The sequence below is a fragment of the Sebastes fasciatus genome, chromosome 15 (assembly GCF_043250625.1).
Source record: "Sebastes fasciatus isolate fSebFas1 chromosome 15, fSebFas1.pri, whole genome shotgun sequence".
Classification (NCBI taxonomy): domain Eukaryota; kingdom Metazoa; phylum Chordata; class Actinopteri; order Perciformes; family Sebastidae; genus Sebastes; species Sebastes fasciatus.
This window is the reverse complement of record NC_133809.1, coordinates 2,625,400-2,649,853: the sequence shown is the minus strand read 5'-3', so window position 1 is coordinate 2,649,853 and position 24,454 is coordinate 2,625,400. Positions and strand designations below refer to the sequence as shown.

The 24,454-nt window shown below is 41.1% G+C and overlaps 1 protein-coding gene across 4 annotated transcripts in view; it reads right to left on the bottom strand.

Annotated features, from left to right (window-relative positions):
- Positions 1 to 24,454, bottom strand: part of LOC141783772 (voltage-gated delayed rectifier potassium channel KCNH5) — a 178,619-nt gene that overhangs the window by 96,553 nt on the left and 57,612 nt on the right. For all 4 annotated transcript variants that reach the window (XR_012597354.1, XM_074661260.1, XM_074661259.1 and 1 more), the window contains exons 7-8: positions 13,778 to 13,935; positions 11,465 to 11,736 (exon numbers count right to left, since the gene is read on the bottom strand). Coding sequence is in view for 3 of the 4 variants with exons in the window: in XM_074661260.1 (XP_074517361.1) it covers positions 11,465 to 11,736; positions 13,778 to 13,935 (430 nt within the window). In the remaining variant the exon portion in view is untranslated. The remainder of the gene's footprint in view (positions 1 to 11,464; positions 11,737 to 13,777; positions 13,936 to 24,454) is intronic.

Genomic DNA, 24,454 nt, shown 5'->3' with positions numbered 1-24,454 from the left:
TTGTTCTTTATCAGTCTGTCAGAAACAAAGAACGATTTCTGTCCTTGACATGATTCGTGCTGTTTCTCTCTGGATGGATGAAATGCTCTCACTCAAGTCTGGAAACACTTTCACAGTTTTGTTTTTCTCTCTTTTGTTTTTACTGAGGCTAGTGATCCTTTTCAGCGTTGAGCTCCAGTAAAGGATATATCATGTATTTATTGTCACATCACATTGAATGTCAAGACGACGGCTCTTTTCGAAAACAAGCAGAGAGAGAGGAGGGTAAGTAAACTCCTTTTGTTAAAATGGTGATGGACAAATACTTTCCCCTCCATGAAGACATTTTGCTTAGATTGCGTCTCCGTGTTTGTTTAAATGAAAACAAAAGCAGAGCGGTGAGTCGTCAGCGCAGGTTGGCGATGCGTCTAATAGGACAACGGGTCTGGTTTCCAACGTCCAGCTCAAGTGAAGCAACACAGATGGAGACGAGTCAGACTCAGCGGGGCTGAGGTAAAACCTGCATGCTGTCTTGGGCGTTGGGAACCAAAGTTTTACAGCCTTGTAGCTCCAAGATCGGGCTATCAATCACTTTCCTTAGACGTGTGAAATCTAATCTCCAGAGGTACCTGTGCCATGACGGGATGGTTTGTTGTTGTATAATTGACAACCCCGTCTCCTACTAAATTACGTTCCCATACAACTAAACTGCATTCTCTATTATGTTTCCAGGGAACGAAATATGTTTGTCAACGACCTTTTTCTATGACTAAGACGAGACTATGATGAGACGGCACCGACATCATTAAACACTAACGGTGATGATATCAAACATGCAATACTGTTGACGAACAAACACAAGACTTTATCAAATCTGTCTTTGTTTTTGTCACCTTCCACCTTCTCTTCTCCTCTATCTCAAACACACACACCAGTCCGTCTCTGTCCTTCTTGTCTTAGTCCTTAGTCCTGATAATTGTGCTGCTATAATGCATTATAAGTTGGCAGTTTGCGAGCCGGGTCGGGTTCAGGTGGTTGATTTACACATATATTTGCATGTTGGGCGGTGCTGATTGGCTCTCATAAGGAGTGCCAGTGGGTGCGACTGAACTAGGGCTGTCCCGAATTACATTTTTTGGGCTTCGAAGAGAAATATTCAACGGTATTCGAAGCTTCGGGACGGTGCCGCTGCTGCATTATTCCTTATTTCATGGGCTGTATTGGGGATTTATACATTATTATTACATACATAAGACCAAATGTAAAATAGCTGCCAAAATTAACACTGATGAAGGCATAAGTTTGCTTCATTTCAATGGTTCTTAAGCCAAAAACGTTGACCTGCAGCTGCTGTGAACGCTGCTACAGTAACCTAAACTCCTTGATTGATTGCATATCTGTCTGTGTGACTGAGATCTGTAGAGATCACGGTATGGTTTGTGTACATTACCAACTTTCAGATACATGCAGGTACTAAACCAGGAGTGTTATCTATATGCATATCAATTAAGTGGATGGAAATGAAAAAGTCAGAGGATGCAATGGATCGACTGCAGACTTTTCTCGAGACACAATGCAGCGTCTTCTATCTTGTCTATTTTAATAGATGTCCTCACATTAAAAGCATCAACTGATTAACGTGTCCAGCTACATTTGACGCTGCCAAACTCATTGCCTCCAAACATGGCGTGTCAATGCTTCACCAACAATCAACCAGAGGGCCAATCAGGGCTCACCAGGACCGAGCCGTCTGCCATTTTCCCTCAAGACGAGACATCTGTGTGGCGCTCGGCCTCCTGTCGCCGACCAAGAGCATTTGTCAAGAGAGATTAACTTTGACACAAAGCAAGAGAAGGAGGAGAGGTCAGGAAAGAGTTTAAACAGGCAGAAGACGTGATGGGCAGCATTTGACCCGGACTTCATCTTTGGTCGTTATCATTCACTCTCTGTCCTCGTACTTCACTTTCTCTCCCTTCATCTCGTGTTTTTCCTGACAGACTATCTTTGTCTTTGTTGATCTGAAGCTACTGGATGTTTTAGTGCTACAATATAGAAGATTTTAGGGCAATTATTTGACATCTCACCAAAAAAAACAGGAGTCCTGAATGTCTAAAAAGGACGAAGGAATACATCTTTTGAGAGCTGATGAGGTGAAGTGAATGTATTGTCTGAAGGCCTAATCAATCAATCACTGTAATCTGCTGAGTGTGACAGACATCACTCCACTAGAAGACAGTCTGAACAACAGCCTGTACCCTCAGTCACCGGAGGTTAAGGTTTCATTTTGCCTCCGTCTTTGTTCTGAACGGCTACAAAAAAGCCCTGACGTCCATCAATCAAAGCACAAGGCAACGTGGGACAGCTTGTTTTGACTAAAACCTCCAGTGAACTCACTTTCTAAGACTCTTTAAAAACTATTCTTATTACATCTAGAGAGTATTTCTAGTATAACATATTACAGGGTACCACTTTCACTGGTGTTTATCCTCCTTTAGCATGTCATTGTTTCATCAGGTTCAACAGAAAGACCTTTTTACCTTCTGGAAAAAGTGCTGCAAGGGATCTGGACCAAACTCCACTTAAAGATAGGGTGGATGATGTTGGAAAGCTAGCATAATGTGAAAGTAGCATGGCCTCAGGAGCTCCGTCTAAACCCCCCCACACACACACATGCACGAGCACCACCGCATCGTAACTACTACTTCACAGACACAGAGTGGAGAGAGGACCTCAACTCAACAACGCTACCTCATGACCAGTAACCGCAGCAGTGCTACTGCAAAAAAACAAGATGGTGACGGCCAAAATGCCGAACTGAAGGCTTCAAAACCGTAGTTCACGAACCAATGGGTGACATCACGGTGACTGCGTCCACTCTTTATATACAGTCTATGACCCCAACTGACGCTGACTCAAGTGACATCACCTGAGGCAACTTATCAAATTTAGCGCAGCTCCCTCTTGAGCCACAAAAGGCTTTTTCACTTAAGCAGTAACAGTACTTCCCAACACATCCCCAAAACAGACTTTGATGTGTATTTAACACCAAGAAAAAAAATGTTTTGCCGACCTCCAGTCTAATTACTTCTCACCTTTACAGGTGCAACAGAGCAACAGTTCCGACCACATGCAACTCTTTATAACTATAATGATCAGAAGTGAAGCAGACTAGAAACTTTTGAACAGCCCGATATTAAGTTACTCTTTAATGGCTTAATAGAAAGTGAGAAACTCATGAGTCTTTATTAATAACTTACTAATATTCATTATAGCAGACGGCCTTTTCCTGATGAATTAAAGGGCAATAAAAACAAAGCAAGTGTCACACTGGAGGAGGATAAACACCAGCCACACTTATTTTTCACAACCACAGAATTAGTTCTCCTTAATGTCTTCTAAGTGATGTGAAAGCAGCAGTAAATGATTCATTAACCATTAACACAGCCCGAATATTTCAAACTTATAAACCCTTCTTAGTACCAAATTATCTTTTCTCTCATTTCAGCTCTAATGTTGTAAAACTGATCATTCATATTGGAATACTCGTAGAATAATCTGGAAAATGAATGCCCCTCCTGTCTGTCTGCCTCACCATCAGAGATCTCAGGAAACTGCCCACGCAGACGCTGCGATGGTCCGCCACGCCAAGAAGACTATCAGTCACCGCCAGACAGAACCGACACTGAAGAGCGTGTCATGTCTCTGTATTGTTTACTACGGAGCTGAGGCGCTTTACTGTCCAGCTGCCAGGAACTAACAATATGGAGGACAGCCCAGGAAGGCTCTGGCTTGGCCCCCCGATACTGAACTCCAGAGGGCAGATCGGACCGAGACAAAGACACAAAAACGCTGTTGTTCCAAAATGAGATTCGGCTATTTTAAAACCAAGTGACTGATACTGAAAAAGGCTTTAAGGTGCGTTAAAAATGACTAAAACTTAACACTTTCCATGGGCACGATCCGCTGTGTGAGTTCTGGCAAAGTGAAAGTTGGCTTGAAGACTTGTACAATATGAGAAACACTTTAAGGAGAGATGTGATAACACTTGAATACTTTTAAAAATAATCATTGTCTGTGTGCCTTCTATTTCTGGTCTCATAAGTTGTTTGGTTTATACCGTAGACTGTGTATATCGGTGCCTTTAGATGTGGTCGTGTTTACCGTGTCCACCAGAAGAGTCCAGATGAACACGACCTCGTAAGTGGAAAGTTTCTGAAAGCTCCGAGTTCACGAGTTGTGACGTGTTTGTTGACGTTGTCAGAAATGGCAGAGGCCATGAAAGTAAATTTTTCGGTACATAATAAGGTGATGTATTGTAATTATAGTCGTATATTGTAATTCTTCGTAATTGTATATAATGTTGATATTCCCACCAGCCTCATCCTTTTCCTCCGTCATTATGCCTTTACATTTCCTGCATTATGTTACATCCTTGCTAAATTGTTAGCCTCTGTGGCTTCTAGACGCCGACAGTAACGTTAATATTGCAGTTGCTTAGCAGCGGTGTTCTCACGACTTATTACACGGCTGTGTTGAATACTCAATTCTGATTGGTCAATCGCGGCGTTCTGCGGGGTGTAATTTCTTTGAAGCAAACCGTTGCTATGTATAACAGAGTGTTGCTATGTATAACAGACTGTTGCTATGTGTAACAGACCGTTGCTAGGTATAACAGACCGTTGCTATGGGTGCAGTTCTGAGGTCAGACTCTGGAGGACCGTTTTTGTGTCAAAATATTGATTTCTTCAGTAAGTAGCTGTGTAATAAGCAGGATAATGTACAGGGCGATCGCCCTGAAGGGGTTTATTTCACAACAATGACCCGCTAGCTGCACATTATCCCTTACATAACCACTTGAACGCCGAGCATATCCTGTACACGACTTTCCATGTTATAAACACATGGTCACGAGTTTCATTTGAAGGTACCATACAAATGGATGACAAGACAGCTCCCTAAAAGTGAAGTCAAGACATCTGGATCGCCCCCTGGTGGCTGGCTGCAGTATAGGTCATAAACCCCGCCTCCTCCATGTTAGCGGATGGGACATGGGCCAAACACCTTGTGGTGTACACAGGTTGTACCACTGCTCGTACCACTGCTCATGTCTAGAGAGCCTCAGGTGCAGCAAATAGACCAGAATGCAATGAAGTCACTAGACAGTTTAAATACTGAGTCTTTTTTTGGGGAAACGTGGGACAAAACTAAACTGGAACAGATCTGAAAAACTCCACTAAACATAATATCTGTGGGAATATTTCTCTCTGACAGAGATTCCTCCTAAAATACATCACACAGTTGAAACAGAAACACTATTCCTATTCTCCCGGTGTAACAGATTCTTTCTAGGAAATCGTTTCCATGTTTATTGAGCAGAAGAGATCAAATCTAAAAAGGTTCCGTATGACCAGGCTCACATGTGTACAACTCATTTGCATGATGAGAAAAAAGCCTCAAGACTGTTCAAGCACACAAAATGTGTTGAATAATGTACAGCGGCTTCGTCCCGAAAGGCAGGAGGAAGGCTCCGAGGAAGGAATGATGAACAATCTGTCGCCGGGTCACACAACTGCAAGATACAAGACGGGTACGAGATCCCAAGTTCAGGTACGTCTGAACGGTCAGTATTATATATACAGTACATATATAACCTACGTCTAAAGAGATTCAACCAAAGAATTGTACGTTTCACTCATAATTATATCATATTTGAGGGAATCTTCATGATGAAATACTAGGGATGGGAAAATGTTGTATTTTTAAATCCCCCCAAAAAAATGTCAAATACATTTTTTTAATGAATTGATATATTTGCTTCATTTGAGTCTATGTGGAGGTAAAAAGGAAGTTACCGCTTTTATTGTTGTAGTTTGAGTAAAGTGACGTCATATCCGTTCCGTATCCGTCAACCAAAACAAACCTCAGCGAGAAAGTAGAAAACGTTGAAGGGTCTGCGTGGATAGGACCTGCATCTTCCCATTTTAAATCCAGCATGGTAAACACTACACACCCAGTAAAGGATGGAAACACTTTGGGTTTCACACATTGACAGTAAAAGCAGGGCTAGACATCACGGCTGAAGCTGCATGCTAACTTCTAAAAAATAAGTCCGAACAAAGGCTGAAAAAAGGCCGAAATAAATGCAGAAAAAGGCCAAAAAATGTCTGAAAAAAGTCTGAAAAAATGCCAAAGTATGTCAGAAATATGTCCAAAAAAGGGCTGATATATGTTTGAATAAAAGTCTGAAAAACATCTGAAATTTTTCCTAAAAAAAGACTGAAAAAAAGGTCAAAATATGCCTGAAAAATTTCCAAAGTTAGCAGAAAAGAGGACGGAGCTGACGTGAGAGCTAGAGACGACCTTGGAGAAGTTAGAGGAAGTAGACACGTGGGACTACGTCCGGTTTTCAAAATAAGGTGTTAACAAAGGGAACTGTATATACTAAATACATCTATGGAAATCAGATTGATGGATTATATTCACCAGAAGTATAAAACATTACATGTCCCTTATCAATCAAAAAGAAAACACCACTAATGTGTGAGGGAAATGTCTTTATTCTTTGATTTTTTATCAAATCGACACCTAAGTATTGTGATACTATCGAATCGGGAGATAGGTGAATCATCCCAGCCTTATGAAATATGGTCCAATACCGTCCATTTTCTGTTATTTAATAAAAGGTCATATTATGTATATCCGTTTAACCTTAATATTATACAACTGTTCTGTTTGTTACTCCTCCGTCGAAGCCTTCAGGGGACCACAATGTAAGAATCTGTACTCTCACTTTTGCAGACTGTGCACACAGTTTAATAATTGATTCCCCTGAAAGTAACTTTTCCTCCAGGATGTAGACGTTGTTACACAAGCTCCATCAGGCCAGCAGAGACGGCGAGAACACCAGAAAGAAAAGCTTCTGTAAGGAAATTTACCACTTTTGGAAAAACAGCTGGAAGGTTTTAATCCCTTTAAGATTGTTAAACCATAGCCACGAGATATAAAACAGTACATACACTGTTAAAACCATGAACATGGGTATTAATCTTCCCACTGGAAGCGGCTTAACATCCCAATATCTGAATCCACGAAAACTTGAGAAGCACTGATAGCATCCGTAACTTTAGATCGACAACAGCTCTGTCATTACACTAACATCAAACCACCAATTAAAAGAGGTAATAGAAATTTGATGCAATAAGGACACTCATTTTTCTAACAATCAGTATGTTTACATGAAGATTAAGTAAACTGTTTTTTTGGAGAAAATATTTTAAAGGAGGAGATCAGATAGTGCCCTTACATGCACTCTCGTCAGTAATCAGATTTCCTTCCTGGAGCTACTTTTCAAGGAACTAAAAGGTTCTTTCAGCCCATCGTTGTCTGCATTTCCATCGCGGTCTAAAGACCTGCTGCAACCAGTGATTCATTTGTTCATTTTAAAAAAGAACACACACGTTTAATATTGTGATATTTACTGAAAATGTCATACAATAGAGCCACCAGCAGCTCTGGCAATCTCCCTCCAGACAGCTGCCACTCAAGGTTTTGTAGTGAAATGAGGAGTGATCGTATCAGATAACTCCTCATTTCAACTTCACCAATCAGCCGCTCCTCGTCCTTTCAACAGGAATAAATAGAAACAGCTCGGTGTCTGATAAAAGTTCAGCTCAAAAGCTGCGTCGCGCTGCGTCGCTCAGGGCCATGACGATCCAATAAAAGAAGGACATGGTTCTTAAGCAGTGTTGTCAATGACTTTACGGGGCACAGGACCTGTGGGATAAACTTCTAATGAGTGAGTACTGGTTTCTTTTCGTTATTATCAGGGGTCAACAACCTTTACTATCAAAAGAGCCATTTTAGGCAAAGAAAAAAAAAAAGAATCTGTCTGGAGCCGCAAAACATGTGATCATTGAGATGAAGGTAACACAGTTTATAGTCCAAGTATATAGTATATAAGTCTAATGCAGTGAGGGACAAAGAGACAATGTACTACGGAGTATTAGGGCCACATGGAGGGCAAAAAATCTGAGATTTTCAGAATAAAAAAATACTATTACGAGAATAAAGTCACAACTTTACGAGAATAAAGTCACAACTTTAAAAGAATAAAGTCACAACTTTACGAGAAAAAAAGAAAATAACACGTAAAATTACTTTACTTTAACTACTTTATAATATTATTACTTTATTCTCGAAATCCCAGATTTATTTTTTTCCTCAATACTTCGTCGTACCGTCGTACCATAGACAATGATAAATAAAAATGAAAATGTAAACAAAAAACAGTTATTCATTTCCATTTTTATAGCTCCGGCTGCTGTCCGTGATGCTGATCTAAGGCTGGTTTGTGGAACGGGAGTTGCATGGTGAGCCTCTGGTGGCACAGCAGAAAAAAAATTGCACTGGGGCCAATCACAATTATGTTACGCTGCTGCCTGCGAAGATTAGGCAAATGAGTCCGCTGACATATGAAGAACTAACATGACGTGAGACGAGGGCTGCTGGTGGTCACAGCGGTAAACACACTCTGCAGCCTGCAGGTCAGTGTGTCGCCTGTTTACTCTAAAAAAACATAAACCTTTAAAGGTTTTTATCTCACTGAGACGATATTTACTGCTGCATGTATTTACTGATGCACGTTGCAGAGGAGGAAAATTAAACTAAGAATGTCTGTCTCGCAGTAAATCATCTGTTGAGTGTTGTTATTTATCTGTGCTTTAGAGCGTTAACGCAGTGACACAATCAGAAAATAACTTTTCTTTCTCTCATTCACAGCATCGCCGCAATGTCTCCCTTTTCTGATGACAAAATGCTGACGCTTAAAATCCATGTCTTTTACACCTGTACTATATATACCTCTATATTCCCCCACTTACTGTTAACTATAAATATCTCGTCGCTCCCTCAGTTGTTCTTTTGATTCCTCACATTAACCACAGGGAGCTCAGTTTACCATTAACTATGTGTGTCACACGCTCTCTTCTGTTATTGTGTTGAGTTTTCTGCTGCTTTCATCATCAGCGTGGCGTCGCCCGCTGTGCTGATCTGCGTGCAGCCTCTGAACACTGTAAAAACAAATTAACTCAAGTTCACACTCTCCATTAAACCCACTGCAACATCTCCCATAAAGAGAGATCAATGATGAAGAAAAGTTTGTCGTGTCACACATTTAAAATGTCCTAACGGCAACTTCATTCATCAGGGGACGTAACAGAGGTCTTGTAGTTGATATTAGATAGTTGTAGTTAAATTAAACCCAGCGAGAGGCCTCGAGTGGATTCAGAGTTCATTAAACCTCACAACACCAAAGTGCTGGATAAAACCAAACAACACCAACATAGGGCATTGATAAAACGCATTGTTAGTGCATCTATATGGTTAGGTTTATACTATACAGGGTGTTTGCTCACGCCTACATGTTTCACACATGTGCAGTTGGCACATACAGCTTCTGCTATAATACATTTTGGCACGCCAATGTGGCAAAATCACATGAACCCTCGTGGATAAAATATTATTTGAGCTTCATTGGATTAATGATGGCTGAACACTACCATAACCTGATGGGACCATAGACTATAAGAAGTGGACGTGGTCACCGTGACGTCACCCATTGGTTTGTGGGCTGCCGTTTTGAAGCTCCGAGTTTGGTATTTTGGACATCGCCATCTGTTTTTTGCAACCAAACTGACACGAGAGTGGACATTTTTAAGAATTTTTTTTCCAGACATTTTTTTGGGACTTTTTTCAGACTTTTTATTTTGGACATTTATCAGACTTTTTTGTTTTGGACATTTATCAGACTTTTTTTGTTTTGGACATTTTTCAGACATTTTTTTTACTTTTTTTTACCTTTTTTTTTCTTTTGGAAATTTTTCAGACTTTTTTTTTTTGACTTTTTTTTTGACTTTTTTTTCTGGACATTTTTCAGAATGTATTTTTTTTTGGACATTTTTCAGATTTAAAAAAAAAAAAAATCTGGACATTTTTCAGAATTTTTTTTTTTTCAACATTTTTCAGACTTTTTTTCAGAATTTGTTTTGGTACTTTTTTTTTTACTTTTTGTTCGGATATTTATCAGAATCTTTTTTTTTTGGACATTTTTCAGACTTTTTTTGGGACATTTTTTTCAGACTTTTTTTTGGGACATTTTTTCAGACTTTTTTTTGGGACATTTTTTCAGACTTTTTTTAACTTTTTTTTCTGGACATCTTTCAGAATTTATTTTTTTTTTCAACTTTTTTCAGAATTTATTTTCATACTTTTTTCAGACATTTTTTGTCTGAAGTGGACGTAGTCGCCGTCTTGGTATTTTTACAACCAGAAGTGACACTACAGGTTGGAGCTAAGTACAACCAAACACTGAACAAGACATTTTTTAGGCAACCAAAATGTCATAATTAACTTTGAGGAAGTGAAAACACACTGTGAAAGGGTTAAAGTTTCCAAGACAAAAACTCTGACAACTCCCAGACCGGACAACGCCATGGTAGCGACCCTAAAGCGTGACTCTAAATGGGACCATAATCTACTAAATGAACATCATGCTGTATTGAAGAAGACTTGAAACTAGCGATTGAGACCATAAACTCATGTTTACAATGTTTACTGAGGTAATAAATCAAGTGCGCTAAAGCTAAAATGTTAAAGAAATTAGTGGCAAATTTGCGTTATTATTGCATTAACTTTGACAGGCCTAGAATAAAGCTCATCTTGGTTTGTTGTCTGCTGTCATTTTTGTGTGTCTTTACATTGAAGTAGGTATTGTAATGACAACTAGAAGCAGCTGTGCATTGAGGAAGTAGAGAAAAAGAAAAAGTGGACATTCTTGTCCTGATCTAGAGGAACAACCCCCCGGCGGCTACAATCAATTCAATGTTATAAATAGGCTAAAATTATCGGAACATTACGAACAATTCAGGCTCCCTCATGTGGTTCAAAGGTGTACTGCAGATATAAAAGACTAAGGAAGAATGTATTTGGCAACCCAAAAAACAAAAACCCAAAGAACTTTTCCAGCACATGCACCTGTCAGTGTGTACAAGAGGACATTATGGCGTGATATCAACACAGGAGGAAAGGTCCCAGAGTCACCAGAATCATAAGTAATCATCAGCTTGGGATGTATTTAGTGTAGGACTGACTCATCATCTTCAGGCTACACCACTAACATGGCAAAAACCAGGAGGGAAACTTCCACCCAGCACATCATATTGCTTCAAAACACCAGTATATCATAAAAAACTCCACCAGCAGCACTCCCCAAGAGCAGCTCTCTAAGTGGGTTTTCTATCTGGATACAACACATTGCAAGGCAGTAGAGTGATATCTACTGATGGAAATGGCCCACTGCACCGTTTCACTCTCCGAAATGCACCAAAACGACAACAACAGATAAGGAACGGCGCCCAGCGAGGCCGCCGCCACCACCACCGCAGCACACACAGTTAAAGCAACCAGCGGCTGTGTATGTGGTACTCACATCCCACCATCATCATGGCCACGGAGAAGATCTTCTCCCCGTCGGTGGTGGGCGCGATGTTGCCGAAGCCGATGGTCGTCAGGCTGGTCATGGTGAAATACAGCGAGGTGATGTACAGGGAGTCCTTGCCGGGGCCGCCCTCCCATTGGCCGGAGCCGCTGGCGTTGTAGCGGTAAGGCGATCCGATGCTGAGAGCCAGCTGGTAGAGCCAGCTGTCCATCTTGATGGTGTTGGTGGCCTCGTCGATGACCTCGTAGTCTCCGATGCTGTACCTGTCGAGGACAGAATCAACGTTTCAGTGTGTTTAACAGGCGTGACGGCGGAGCTTTAATATTATATATCAAGGATTTTTAACACCTCTGTATACAACAACGTATTAGGGTTATTGTAGGTAAAAATAAATAAATATATATATTCTGTATATCTATGGAGCCGGGGGAGGAGGGTAATATTCCAAGAAAAAACGTGGGTATTCTCTGAGATTAAATTGGTAAATTTAAAAGAAATAAATCACAATTTGACAAGAACATTTTTTAATAATCTCAGAAATCAAGTGGTGAATTTACAAGAAAAAAAATCACAATTTAACCAGAAAAAAAACTTGAATATTCTCTGAGATTAAAGTGGTAAATTTAAAAGAATTAAATCACAACTTTATGTGAAAAAAAATCTATATTCTCTGAGATTAAAGTTACAAATTTACGAGAATCTTTAGGATTTATCTGATAACACATTGGCAAAATAAAAACATACAACAGGTCTAACATGAGGATTAACTATAATGCATACAATGTCAGCATTATGTTTCTAAAATCACACATAAAGACCTTGAAAGAAAATTAGTATACAGTGCGTCCGGAAAGTATTCACAGCGCTTTAATTTTTCCACATTTTGTTATGTTACAGCCTTATTCCAAAATGGATTAAATTATTTTTTTCCCTCAAAATTCTACCCACAATACCCCATAATGATAATATGAAAAAAGTTTTTTTGAAATTTTTGCGAATTTATTAAAAATAAAAAACGAAAAAATAACATGTACATATATATTTTCGTTCTTTATTTTCAATAAATTTGCAAACATTTTAAACAAACTTTTTTTCACTTTGTGTGATGCACTGTATGTATCTTTCAGGCCATCATTACCAAATAACACATTACTTTAGGAGCAACAAAATTCACACGGCGGAGCTTTTTCTTGCAAATTTATGACTATATAATCTCAGAGATTATTCAAATTGTTTACTAGGAATTCCCTATGCTCCGTATCTATTATTTTGTTTTACCTACATTGCCCCTAATACACCGTCGTATCTATGTAAAAGTACTTTGGTCAACAACCTTAAAAACTGTTTGACTCAACCCTGTGGAATTATGATACTACTAATATGCAAACACAAATACATTTTGGTCGTAACATGGATTATGTTTTTTATCAACAGAATATAAAAACATATGTTTTTGCAAAATGTTGAAACTCTAACTGCAAAACATTCACTGATGCTTTTCATTAATTTTCCAACAATATCCACACATAGCCCTCACAGCATCTGGGGAAATATCATTGTCCTGAATGCAGACTGAAAAGACGGCTCGAGTTTTAACTTGTAACGGAAACAACCATCTGAACATAGTCCAGGAAAGTTTCTCATCTAAATGTAATTAGCAAAACAAATTAGTAGTATATAAACACCAATCTTATTCACTAGAGGACATAATTACCCTTAAAAACACTTAAAATGTCTTAATCTTTCCACACATCCTTTAACATCCACTATCTCTAAACTAAATGGCTCAATTATGAAGCCATAAATATGGTTATTAAAACCATTAATCCTTCACGTAAGAGCAGACTGAGGAGCATAAACAACATTTAAGGCTTCATTCTGGTCTGTCGAGGCTCATATTCACTTATTAAGGTTAACTGACTTTATAAACTTTCATCTCAATATGAAAAGTTAATGCAGCTTTGGAGGTATCAAATTAAGATGTCAAAAAATGACCTTGAATGGAGCAGTACTGCATCAGAACGTTGCGGTTTTGTTTAATGTTCGTAATAAAAGAATGATTTGAAAAGGGACTCTCTGTTTGCCATGGGGCATACATGAATTAGCATAGCCGACGTTGTAAGGAGGAGACTAAACAAAGCAGCAGCAGATGCTTTGTAATGTACAAAATGTGATGTTTAGCATACATAACCAATTAGGAACAGTTAGGAAGACGGATAAACTCCCAGCAGCCAGCGGGAGCTTCTGAATGGCACTAAACTTTGAGGAAATGAGAGTTTTAGACTGTAAAAAAACTGTGCTTACCAGATGCAGGCGAGCCAGTGAGCCACCAGTCCGAACACGCAGACCAGCAGGACCAGGACGGCAGCACCGTACTCCAGATAGTGGTCCAGTTTCCGGGCCACCCGGCCCAGACGCAGCAGGCGGACCACCTTCAGGGAGCTGAACAGACTGCTGATGCCCTGAGGAGGAGGAAGGAGGGAGGGAAGGAAACAGGGTAAGGGGAGGTAAAAGGGAGGGAAGGTAGAGGATGAGTAAGGAAAGAGGACAAACAATAAATAGAGAGAGAGAAATTGGTCATTACAGATAACAGATTGGAAATCCTGCGTGTTAGTAAAAAGCCTACAACTCCATTAAATTCTGTTTACGTCATGCTACTAGCACTACTAGCTGCTGGCTGATAGCCGGTTGTTTGGGAACAGCGACGTTAATACATCCACCACGGTACAGACTTACAGCACACAGCCCATGGGTGTATTAGAAGATTATAAAAGTGATGGATTACAGCCAATATATCCATTATTACAGCCGCATACAGCTAGCAGGAAGCTGGCAGAACCGGATATGTCATATGAGCGTGCAGGGCGGTGCGGTCCCGTGGGTCTGATGCACGTTCTTCATGGCGAGGAAAATGGATTCAGCTCTGATTTACAGACGTCTCTTTATACATCCATGGACACAGACTCATTGGCGTTTTCAGTCCAAAATGGCGGCAGCACTACCGCAGCGCCATCTAGCAGCTGTTGTCAACAAAGCACCGGAGTTTCGTCTCTGTGCTTTACACTTTTTAAATAACACACTTTTTAATCTTTGGGTTTGGGGGGAAGGAATGAAGTATTTTCACGTCAAAAGGCTCAAGTCCAAGTGAAGTTACGAGTCACTGGTGTTAAAGTCTAAGTCGAGTTGCAAGTCTTTTTATATTTTGTCGAGTCGAGTCTAAAGTCATCAAATTTATGACTCAAGTCCACACCTCTGGTAACCGCTATGCTTCTTAGATCTTTCTAGATCTGCACATTTACAGTCATTTTCTTCTTAGTCATTTTATAAACAGTGGTTTTCTTGATCTCAGAAGTACAAAAGCAGCTTTACATTTTTAAAACCACTGGATTTTGTTTTTGTAACACAGCATTCACAACAAATTACATTTACAGGCTCAAATGTTGCCCTAAAACACCAAAAATCTAGTAAATCGGAGACTCATATCACCTTGTTGCATTTTGTAATAATACACAGATGCACGTCTCTGTAAACGGAGACTTGTAAAAGCTGTAGGCTGCAATTAAAACTTTTTTTAAATCCTACATAAAGGGTTGTTTAAGGGAGGAAAGTAAATTAGGGGGTAAAGAAACAACAGTGTTGTCATTGTATTCCTTCAGCTTGTTTTTAGTCCACCCACAAATGAATAGTTGTAGTCCAAAAAGTGTTTTATATTCACCTCTAAAAAAAAACACACAACCAACCCGACACCTACACACACAGTAAGCAAGTAAGGAAGGATGGAAGGTGTTAAGATGCTCACATCTACATCTACTGTACGCCAGAAGCTTCGTTTGGCTTTCCCTTCCTGCAGCAGACTTATTATTGATTTATTTATTTATTTAATCCTCATTATTTGTGAGCACTTTGATTACACAAAGATAGAAACTTGGACAAACTGTCAGTTAGAAATAATTTTGATGGATATTGAAGTGTGGCTCGGAATGCAATCTGCACACTTCAACATCCATCAAAATTATGTCTAAATGACATTTTGTCCATGTTACGCAGCTGAAAGCTCAAGAAAATGTCTCTGCAGAAACGGAGAAAACAAACAGAGTTAAGTTATTTCCATATACATACTTTTCCTCCAAAAAAACTACCAGGAAGTTAACCCAGTAAAGCCATGACCCCGTCTTCAGCCTAAACCAGGGGTCAGCAACCTTCACTATCTAAAGAGTCATTTTAAGCAAAGAAAAAAAACAATCTGTCTGGAGCCGCAAAACATTTGAGCATTGTGATGAAGGTAACGCAGTTTATAGTCTAAGTATATTGTATATAAGTTTAATGCAGTGAGGGCCAAAGAGACAATGTACTACGGAGTATTAGGGCCACATTGAGGGAAAAAACATCTGAGATTTACAGAATAAAGTCAGAATATTACGGGAAACAAAGTCATAATATTACGAGAATAAAGTCATAAATTTACGAGAAAAAAGTCGTAATATTACGAGAAAAAAGTCGTAATATTACGAGAATAAAGTCATACCTTTACGAGAAGAAAGTCGTAATATTACGGGAATAAAGTCATAGCTTTACAAGAAAAAAATGTAATAACATGTAAAATTACTACTTTATAATATTACGACTTTATTCTCAAAATCTCAGATTTATTTTTTCCCTCAAAGTGGCCCTAATACACCGTTGTACCGTCGTACCATAGACCTACAACAATGATAAAAAAAATGAAAACGTAAACAATAAACAGTTATTCATTTCCATTTTTTTTTTAAATCCACAGGGAGCTACTAGAGAGGAGCTAAAGAGGCTCCAGAGCCGCAGTTTGCTGACCCCTGGACTATACCTTAAAGTGGCAAGATATTCATTTAAATAATGACCTCGAGATACGTGAATGAAAATGACATACTGTATTTTACAGATAGCTCCTTAAATGGTGCTAAGACGACCCCAAGTGTCTACTATAGTATCCATCCTTTAAATCCTGAGGTTGTATTAGACCACTGTGGGGAGACTGTTCCCATTGAAATAAGGCTCTGGGTCGACTAAACGCCTTCAACGAAAAACACGGCTCAAAGCGCAATTTATGGCTTCTAATAAAGACACCCACGGTATAGTGCAGCGTACTGTGTCTACTTCATTTTAATCACATTTGGGAGCGAAAACAAGCGTCGTGTTGCATTAAATACAGTGACAACCAAGTTGTTTAAAGTCTAGTTCACACTACACGACTTTAAAAGTGCTCAGATCTCTGTGCTGTTCTCACTACACGACTTGCTGTCTTATAATCGGGAGTCTTTAAGTCGTTGTGGTTTTCACAGTACATGACTAACCGGAGACAGGAAGTCACACATTACAAGATCTTTCAATCCCCGATGAGGTCTCCAAACTACGTTTTGTCACGAAAAACAAATACGCGATAAATGACGCAATGTCATACGCATATTGCCGATGTTGTTGTTGGCACGTGTTGCACAAAATAGTCTGTTTCCACACTGTTTTTTACTATTTATTCCTCTAGGTGCAACAACAACTTTGCTCCGTGTTGCAAATGCGGAACATCCAGTAAGTTCCTGTTGTTACAGGCGATCCCTCCTCCCCCAGCTTTCCCATCAACCCGTGTCTCGCGTCTGTCATTGGCTGTAGCTCGTGGCCGAAGTCCCTGACAGGACCAGATGTCTAGCATGCTGGATATATGTAATGTGTCTGCAAGGCATCGGCGAGGCTCTCGTCTCGCGTCTTTGAACAATTCACACATGACGCTGGAGCGCCAATGTGCAAGCGGCGAGCCAACACCGACTTGCCTCTGATCTAGGGCTATTATCAGAGAGTGAAATATCAGGGCAAAAGTCATGTAGTGTGAACTAGGCATTAGTTGTGCAATCATGTTCTATATGCCCAAAACCAAATATGATGTGTACAGAAATATCTTTGATTAAAGCAAGCAGTGCATTATCAGAACACGTCTATGAATCAACATGCAGACAACCACAGCTGACAGTCTGACTGTTAGGGAGAGCCTGGTTACCCGTCGTTCACCAGGAACTAAGGGAATAGATGATGTTTGTGTCTGGAGACGAGAGCTGGCCAACACAAATATCATTTCAATGTAAAACACCACAGAGCCTCGCCACACACCGTCTGTCATCACCGAGAACAATATCGGTGCATTATCTTCCCGCTCCAGTGTATCTGACCCGTGTCCTCTAAAGGGACCTGGCTCTTTGCATCCTATTCTATACAACAAACAGCCAGCTGAGAGAGAGAGAGACTCAAAATAAACAAGAGTGATTGTTTTCAACCTCCGGAGCAGCAGCCAGGACCCCGAGGCGCCGGCACGCCACGCTCTGCACGCTCTGTTTGAACACTATTAACAAAGCCGAGCGTTGGGACTGTACAACCTGAAGCTAAATATTTACCCACATTAAAAAATAACAAGTTTCTTTTCATTTTGGAGTTCAGAGAGAGAGAGAAACATGAAAATGAACGCCAGCAGGGTTATCTAATGATGTAGGCTATGATGTTATGTAATTAAACAGGAGAGCTGCTCTCAGCCTTCACCTCCGTCCTGACGTTCACTTCTCAGCCTCAACTTCTCCATCTTCAGCTACAGACCAGCAGAGGTTTGGAGCGTTATTTAGCCTCCTTCTTGACATGTTAGTATGACATGGTTGGTACCAATGGATTCATTAGGTTTTCTAGTCTCATATGATACCAGAAACTCCACTGTATCTTTAAAATTGAGCCTGTTACAACCTAAATACTGCAGGTTGTGAGCGTTAACATTGACGATAAATAAAAATGAAAATGTAAACAATAAACAGTTATTCATTTCCATTTTTAAAAATCCACAGGGAGCCACTGGAGAGGGGCTGAAGAGTACCATGTGGCTCCGGAGCCGCAGGTTGCTGACCCCTGCACTATGTATTGATAACATGGCACTGATATGCCAAAATGAACTAAATTGGTTTTATTTCTGTGAAAAAAAGCAAAACGACGGTGGGGGCGATGAGTAAGTAATGTAATCAGTGTGTGCCCAACCACCGTGACAAGCCAAGCGTCACGTGTTGCTGGACATTTGTAGGAAAACGCACGAAAAAGGGAGGAATAACTTTTCGTGAGATATCATACGAGCCGCTGTACGAGGATATGTTGCGTGGTGCTTTCAATTACAGCTCCACAAATAAAGTCCCAAAACATGGAAAACACTGACGATGTGTCAGAGAATCTACAGATGGATCTGCATCTGTGCTCCTCCTTAGGATAACTTTTTTCTTTGATGTTGACTTGTTCGTAACCCTTGACTTGACCAGGTCTGGTTTTTAACCGCCACAGGGATGCCCGAGGAGGTCTCGGCCTCGGCTCAGACTCCTCAGTCTCCTGCTGCAGGTCCTTATATCCCCCCTCTCTCTCTCTCCAGCCAGCCCTCCCTGCCTCTCTCTCTCTCTCTCCAGCCACAGCTTCAAAGGCCTCCCCTGGGACTCGGGACGGTTCCCAGCTCATATGTAAATGCATCTAAATTAAGTAGCCACGGGACGGAGCAATACAGATGAAAAGAGCATGAGTCAAGAGCGAGCAACGCATGTAAAATCATGTCTCATAAGCACCTGTTTATCCCAACAGAGCGCGGTGAAGTGAGGCGGCGTATAGACGGAGATTACGTGTCCACGGGGGGAAGCTTTCTCCTCACAGCGCCAGCTCTTTCTCTCATTATTTTCTAAGCAGAGGACGCACTGTTGCGTGTTCCTGACAGCACTGGGAGCTTAACGTGTTTTCAGCGCTCAATCTAGTGAGCATTAAAAATTTATCAGCTTTTAGCAAAAGAGCGCCGCGCTTCAATTGAGTTTTCAATTGTCACTCTTCGGCAACGGCTTCCCTGGAGCAGCTAAAAAAGTAAAAAAGTCCTTTTTGTTCAGTTTTTAATCCCGTCGACATCTAAAACACGAGGATAAATGTCAAACTGAATATGTTTCTGATATTTTAGTATCAGATAAAAACATTTGGTTTAATAGCTTGGTTTGACAAGTTAAAGACATAAAGTATAAACTATCTGTTGGGATTAGTAGAGGTAGACAATTAGCAACAGACTACAGTATGTTGACTCAAATGAGCTAAACAGAAAGGAAGTTTTGTTTTACTGGTTTCCTCCAAAATAAAAAATATCTTTCCATTCATACACATTTTCCTCGATCTGTCTCCCCTTTAGTTGAACTGTTTCACAGCAGGAAAAGTGCAGGTGTAACCAACAACATGAACACTGACTATGTTTACATGCACACTAATATTCCACTATTATTCTGAATATGACAATATTGTGAATTTGATACGGCTCATGTAAACAGCATATTAGGTTTGGATTAGGGCCGTCAAAGTTAATGCGATAATAACACATTAATGCAACTTGCAATATTTAGGTTGAAGCGGCTCAGTTTTAAAGCTAGAGTAAAGATACTGGTATCATATGAAACTAGAAAACCTGATGAATCCATCGGTAACAACCATGACATACTAGCTTGTTGGGAAGGAGGTTAAATAACGCTCCACAGTTATGCTAAAATTTGGTGAGAAAAAACTGGCATGGCCATTTTCAAAGGGGTCCCTTGACCTCTGACCTCAAGATATGTGAATGAAAATGGGTTCTATGGGTACCCACGAGTCTCCCACGAGTGTATTTGAATATTTCTGCATACTGGGGTTCCTAAACAGTCTTTGAATTACATAAATTGGGTATCACTGTAAAGCTGAGGCTCTTGTAGATCCAATGAGTCCAACTGTATTCATGTGTGATGATGTTAGTCCCCATAGGAGACATTTCATTGACCTCACTGTATAAAATGACCTGTGGTGACCTCTAGGATAATCACAGCCTCATGAAACTTTACAGCCACAAACTAGAGACCTAGAGCATTCAGAGGATGGATGGATCAGACTAGAGACCTAGAGCATTCAGAGGATGGATGGATCAGACTAGAGACCTAGAGCACTCAGAGGATGGATGGATCAAACTAGAGACCTAGAGCATTCAGAGGATGGATGGATCAAACTAGAGACCTAGAGCATTCAGAGGATGGATGGATCAAACTAGAGACCTAGAGCATTCAGAGGATGGATGGATCAAACTAGAGACCTAGAGCATTCAGAGGATGGATGGATCAGACTAGAGACCTAGAGCATTCAGAGGATGGATGGATCAAACTAGAGACCTAGAGCATTCAGAGGATGGATGGATCAAACTAGAGACCTAGAGCATTCAGAGGATGGATGGATCAAACTAGAGACCTAGAGCATTCAGAGGATGGATGGATCAGACTAGAGACCTAGAGCATTCAGAGGATGGATGGATCAGACTAGAGACCTAGAGCATTCAGAGGATGGATGGATCAAACTAGAGACCTAGAGCATTCAGAGGATGGATGGATCAAACTAGAGACCTAGAGCATTCAGAGGATGGATGGATCAAACTAGAGACCTAGAGCATTCAGAGGATGGATGGATCAAACTAGAGACCTAGAGCATTCAGAGGATGGATGGATCAAACTAGAGACCTAGAGCATTCAGAGGATGGATGGATCAGACTAGAGACCTAGAGCATTCAGAGGATGGATGGATCAGACTAGAGACCTAGAGCATTCAGAGGATGGATGGATCAAACTAGAGACCTAGAGCATTCAGAGGATGGATGGATCAAACTAGAGACCTAGAGCATTCAGAGGATGGATGGATCAAACTAGAGACCTAGAGCATTCAGAGGATGGATGGATCAAACTAGAGACCTAGAGCATTCAGAGGATGGATGGATCAGACTAGAGACCTAGAGCATTCAGAGGATGGATGGATCAAACTAGAGACCTAGAGCATTCAGAGGATGGATGGATCAAACTAGAGACCTAGAGCATTCAGAGGATGGATGGATCAAACTAGAGACCTAGAGCATTCAGAGGATGGATGGATCAAACTAGAGACCTAGAGCATTCAGAGGATGGATGGATCAAACTAGAGACCTAGAGCATTCAGAGGATGGATGGATCAAACTAGAGACCTAGAGCATTCAGAGGATGGATGGATCAAACTAAAGACCTAGAGCATTCAGAGGATGGATGGATCAAACTAGAGACCTAGAGCATTCAGAGGATGGATGGATCAAACTAGAGACCTAGAGCATTCAGAGGATGGATGGATCAGACTAGAGACCTAGAGCATTCAGAGGATGGATGGCTTTCCTAGTTAGATTTGACAAATAAGGGGATTTCTGAGCAGTTTACACAACAGAAGTGCTCGCCGTCCAATCGCCGAAAAATGCTATTCTTGCAGAAATCTCCAAAATGTCAAAAGTCTTTGATCCCAAATCACAGCATGGCTTTTTCTATGTTGTTCCTCAAGGTCTTGGTGTCTTAATGTGGTATTTTGGAGGGATTATTGATCATTTTTATCAATTCTCCAGTGGTAAAAACTGGTTAAATTTAGCACCAAATCTGTGTAACAAATGGTATCAAACCCAAAAATTGCTGAGACATAATAGAGCATGAGGATGACCATCATATACTTCTATCATCATGTTCTAAACCCGTATACACTTTTCTCAAATCTCAGATTAATCTCCAGGTTCCCAGCTTTCAGATGATGTACACCACTTCTATGTGACATCTACTGTTGACTATTTATCATCCCCTGAACATCCCGTGTCCCTACCCCTCTGAAAAAAGGGGGGTTCAGATTAACGCAGCGCTCTCATCCATACTGTAGCACCTCCATCCTTCTTTTCATCCCTCTATCACTCCGTCTTCTCTCGACTTTTCCCTTTAAGTCCCTCAGCAGACACACTCAACTCCACCTCTCCATCCTCATCCCTCCCTGCCTGCCTCTCTCCGTGCTAACATGCAGAGTGTTAATATCCCACCCCCGACTGCACGGCGCTCAGCTTCCTCCGGGCTCTCTCAAGCATGGCCGGCCGGCGTGCGTGTTGGCAGCGCCGCGCAGAAAGGTCAGCCTGGATTAGACCTTTCTGAGCCGCCGCGGCGCCTGCAGACGCATGCTGTGAGCTCCCATCGGCGCTTCCGGGCTCCCTGGTGACAGCAGGTGGCTTCAGGACCCGTGGGGAGTTTCCTCCCTGTACTCCTCAACACACACACACACACTGTGACTTTTCACACCACCTCTGCTGCAACGTGACGGAGAATCAGCAGCAACTCCTCCTCATGAGAGTCTTACATCACATTTTGCTGTTTTACAGCTCGACTACATCAGTTGTGTTGTTGATGTAACTGCTGACCTGTATGTGTCTCCGTGTAGGTGTTGCTCTATCTCCAACATGTCAACAGGAAGAGAAATGTTCTTACACCTTAAAAGGAAAAACATTTTTTTTTTGTATAACTTTTTAACAGTAGGTCCGGTTCTGGTCTTTTGTATTGTTTGGATAACATTTTATTCACTGAGATCTGGGGACGTCTAACTGAGCAAACAGCATAAACACTCCGACCAACAACCGACAGGAAGGTTGTAAACAAACCCCAAACATTAAAGGCCGGTCGCATGAGAAGGTGTGTGAGTTACACGATAATGTGCAAGGCAAAAGCGTGTAATAAGAATGCCGTTCTTGCTTATGCTCTTTCAAAATGAAAAGGCGGGAACAGTCCTTTATGCAAATGAGCCCGTCCAGAGCGACGCGTCCGGCTCACGAAACTTGAACCAAGCTGTCAAACTAGGTGATCTAGTTGTAAAATGAAACTAGATTCAGCCGTGGCATCGCCTGTTTGAAACAGAAATCCAGGGACCAATCAGGTGCATTCAATGATAAAGTACTTCACCACTTGAACGGCCAGTTGAGTGGAGCACCGTCCCCTAACGTCCTCGCCAGACCTGGTGGACATGTACCGCTGGATTTAACATTATAGACATGACCACTGACTATTAGTGGAACAATTTAGCCACAAGTTCACAGACTGAACGTACACAGTCCAGACACGTACTCAGTTTTGACTCGAGTCTTATTACCGATAGTAATGATGACCAAAACCAACAATCTGCTCTGCTTACATTAAACTGTGATTCACAGTATACATTAATACGCAGATTGTCTTCACAACGTCAGAAAGTTGAGGAAAGTTCTCCGATGGAGAGAAGTTATAGTTTGGACTATAGTAATGACTAGTGAGGTCCTCAGAAGTCATGTATATGTATGTGTTTGTGTGTATATACTGTACGTCAGTAGGCAGCGCCTGCATGTCACAGGCTTGGCAGCGTCTTGAAAATAAAACACAACTAAAAATACTTCCTGCCTGCTTCAGCCATCAGAGACGGTAACAAGAGGAACTCAGTCTGCAATGAGTCTATAATAATCTCTGCCATTTTCTTTCACACTGCACCTCAAGATGCCCACACACACACACACACACACACACACACACACACACACACACACACACACACACACACACACACACACACACACACACACACACACACACACACACACACACACACACTGCCCTCAGTCAGCATCCATCTATCCTTCAGGCCCGCTAATACGGGAACGCAGCGGCAAAAAAACGTCAATTTAGCAAAGAGAGGTAGACTGTGTCCTCTTCAGCGGCTGGACATTTACGTGTCATTGATTTCCTCTCAGTCCGTCGACTGCTTTAAAAAGACAGAAACAGAAAACTCCACCCAGCGAGAGCTCGTTGGATCCATGAGCGACCCGCGGTGAGGCCGGAGCTCGTTGGATCCATGAGCAACCCGCGGTGAGAGGCCGGAGGACGAGGTGACACCTGAACCAGCGTCACCAACTGGAGGATCCACAATTCAATACACAATTCAGGAGAGCAGCAGGAGATGAGACACAAACACCCACAAACATGCTGGGGTTGAGGTTTATCACACTGAATGGTAAACTGGGCTCATTATTGGCCTTAAATATAAATATTTCAGCCACTAATATCACATCTCAGCTACATAAAGCTTTGATTTTTCTTGGCCCTAAACTTTGTTTAT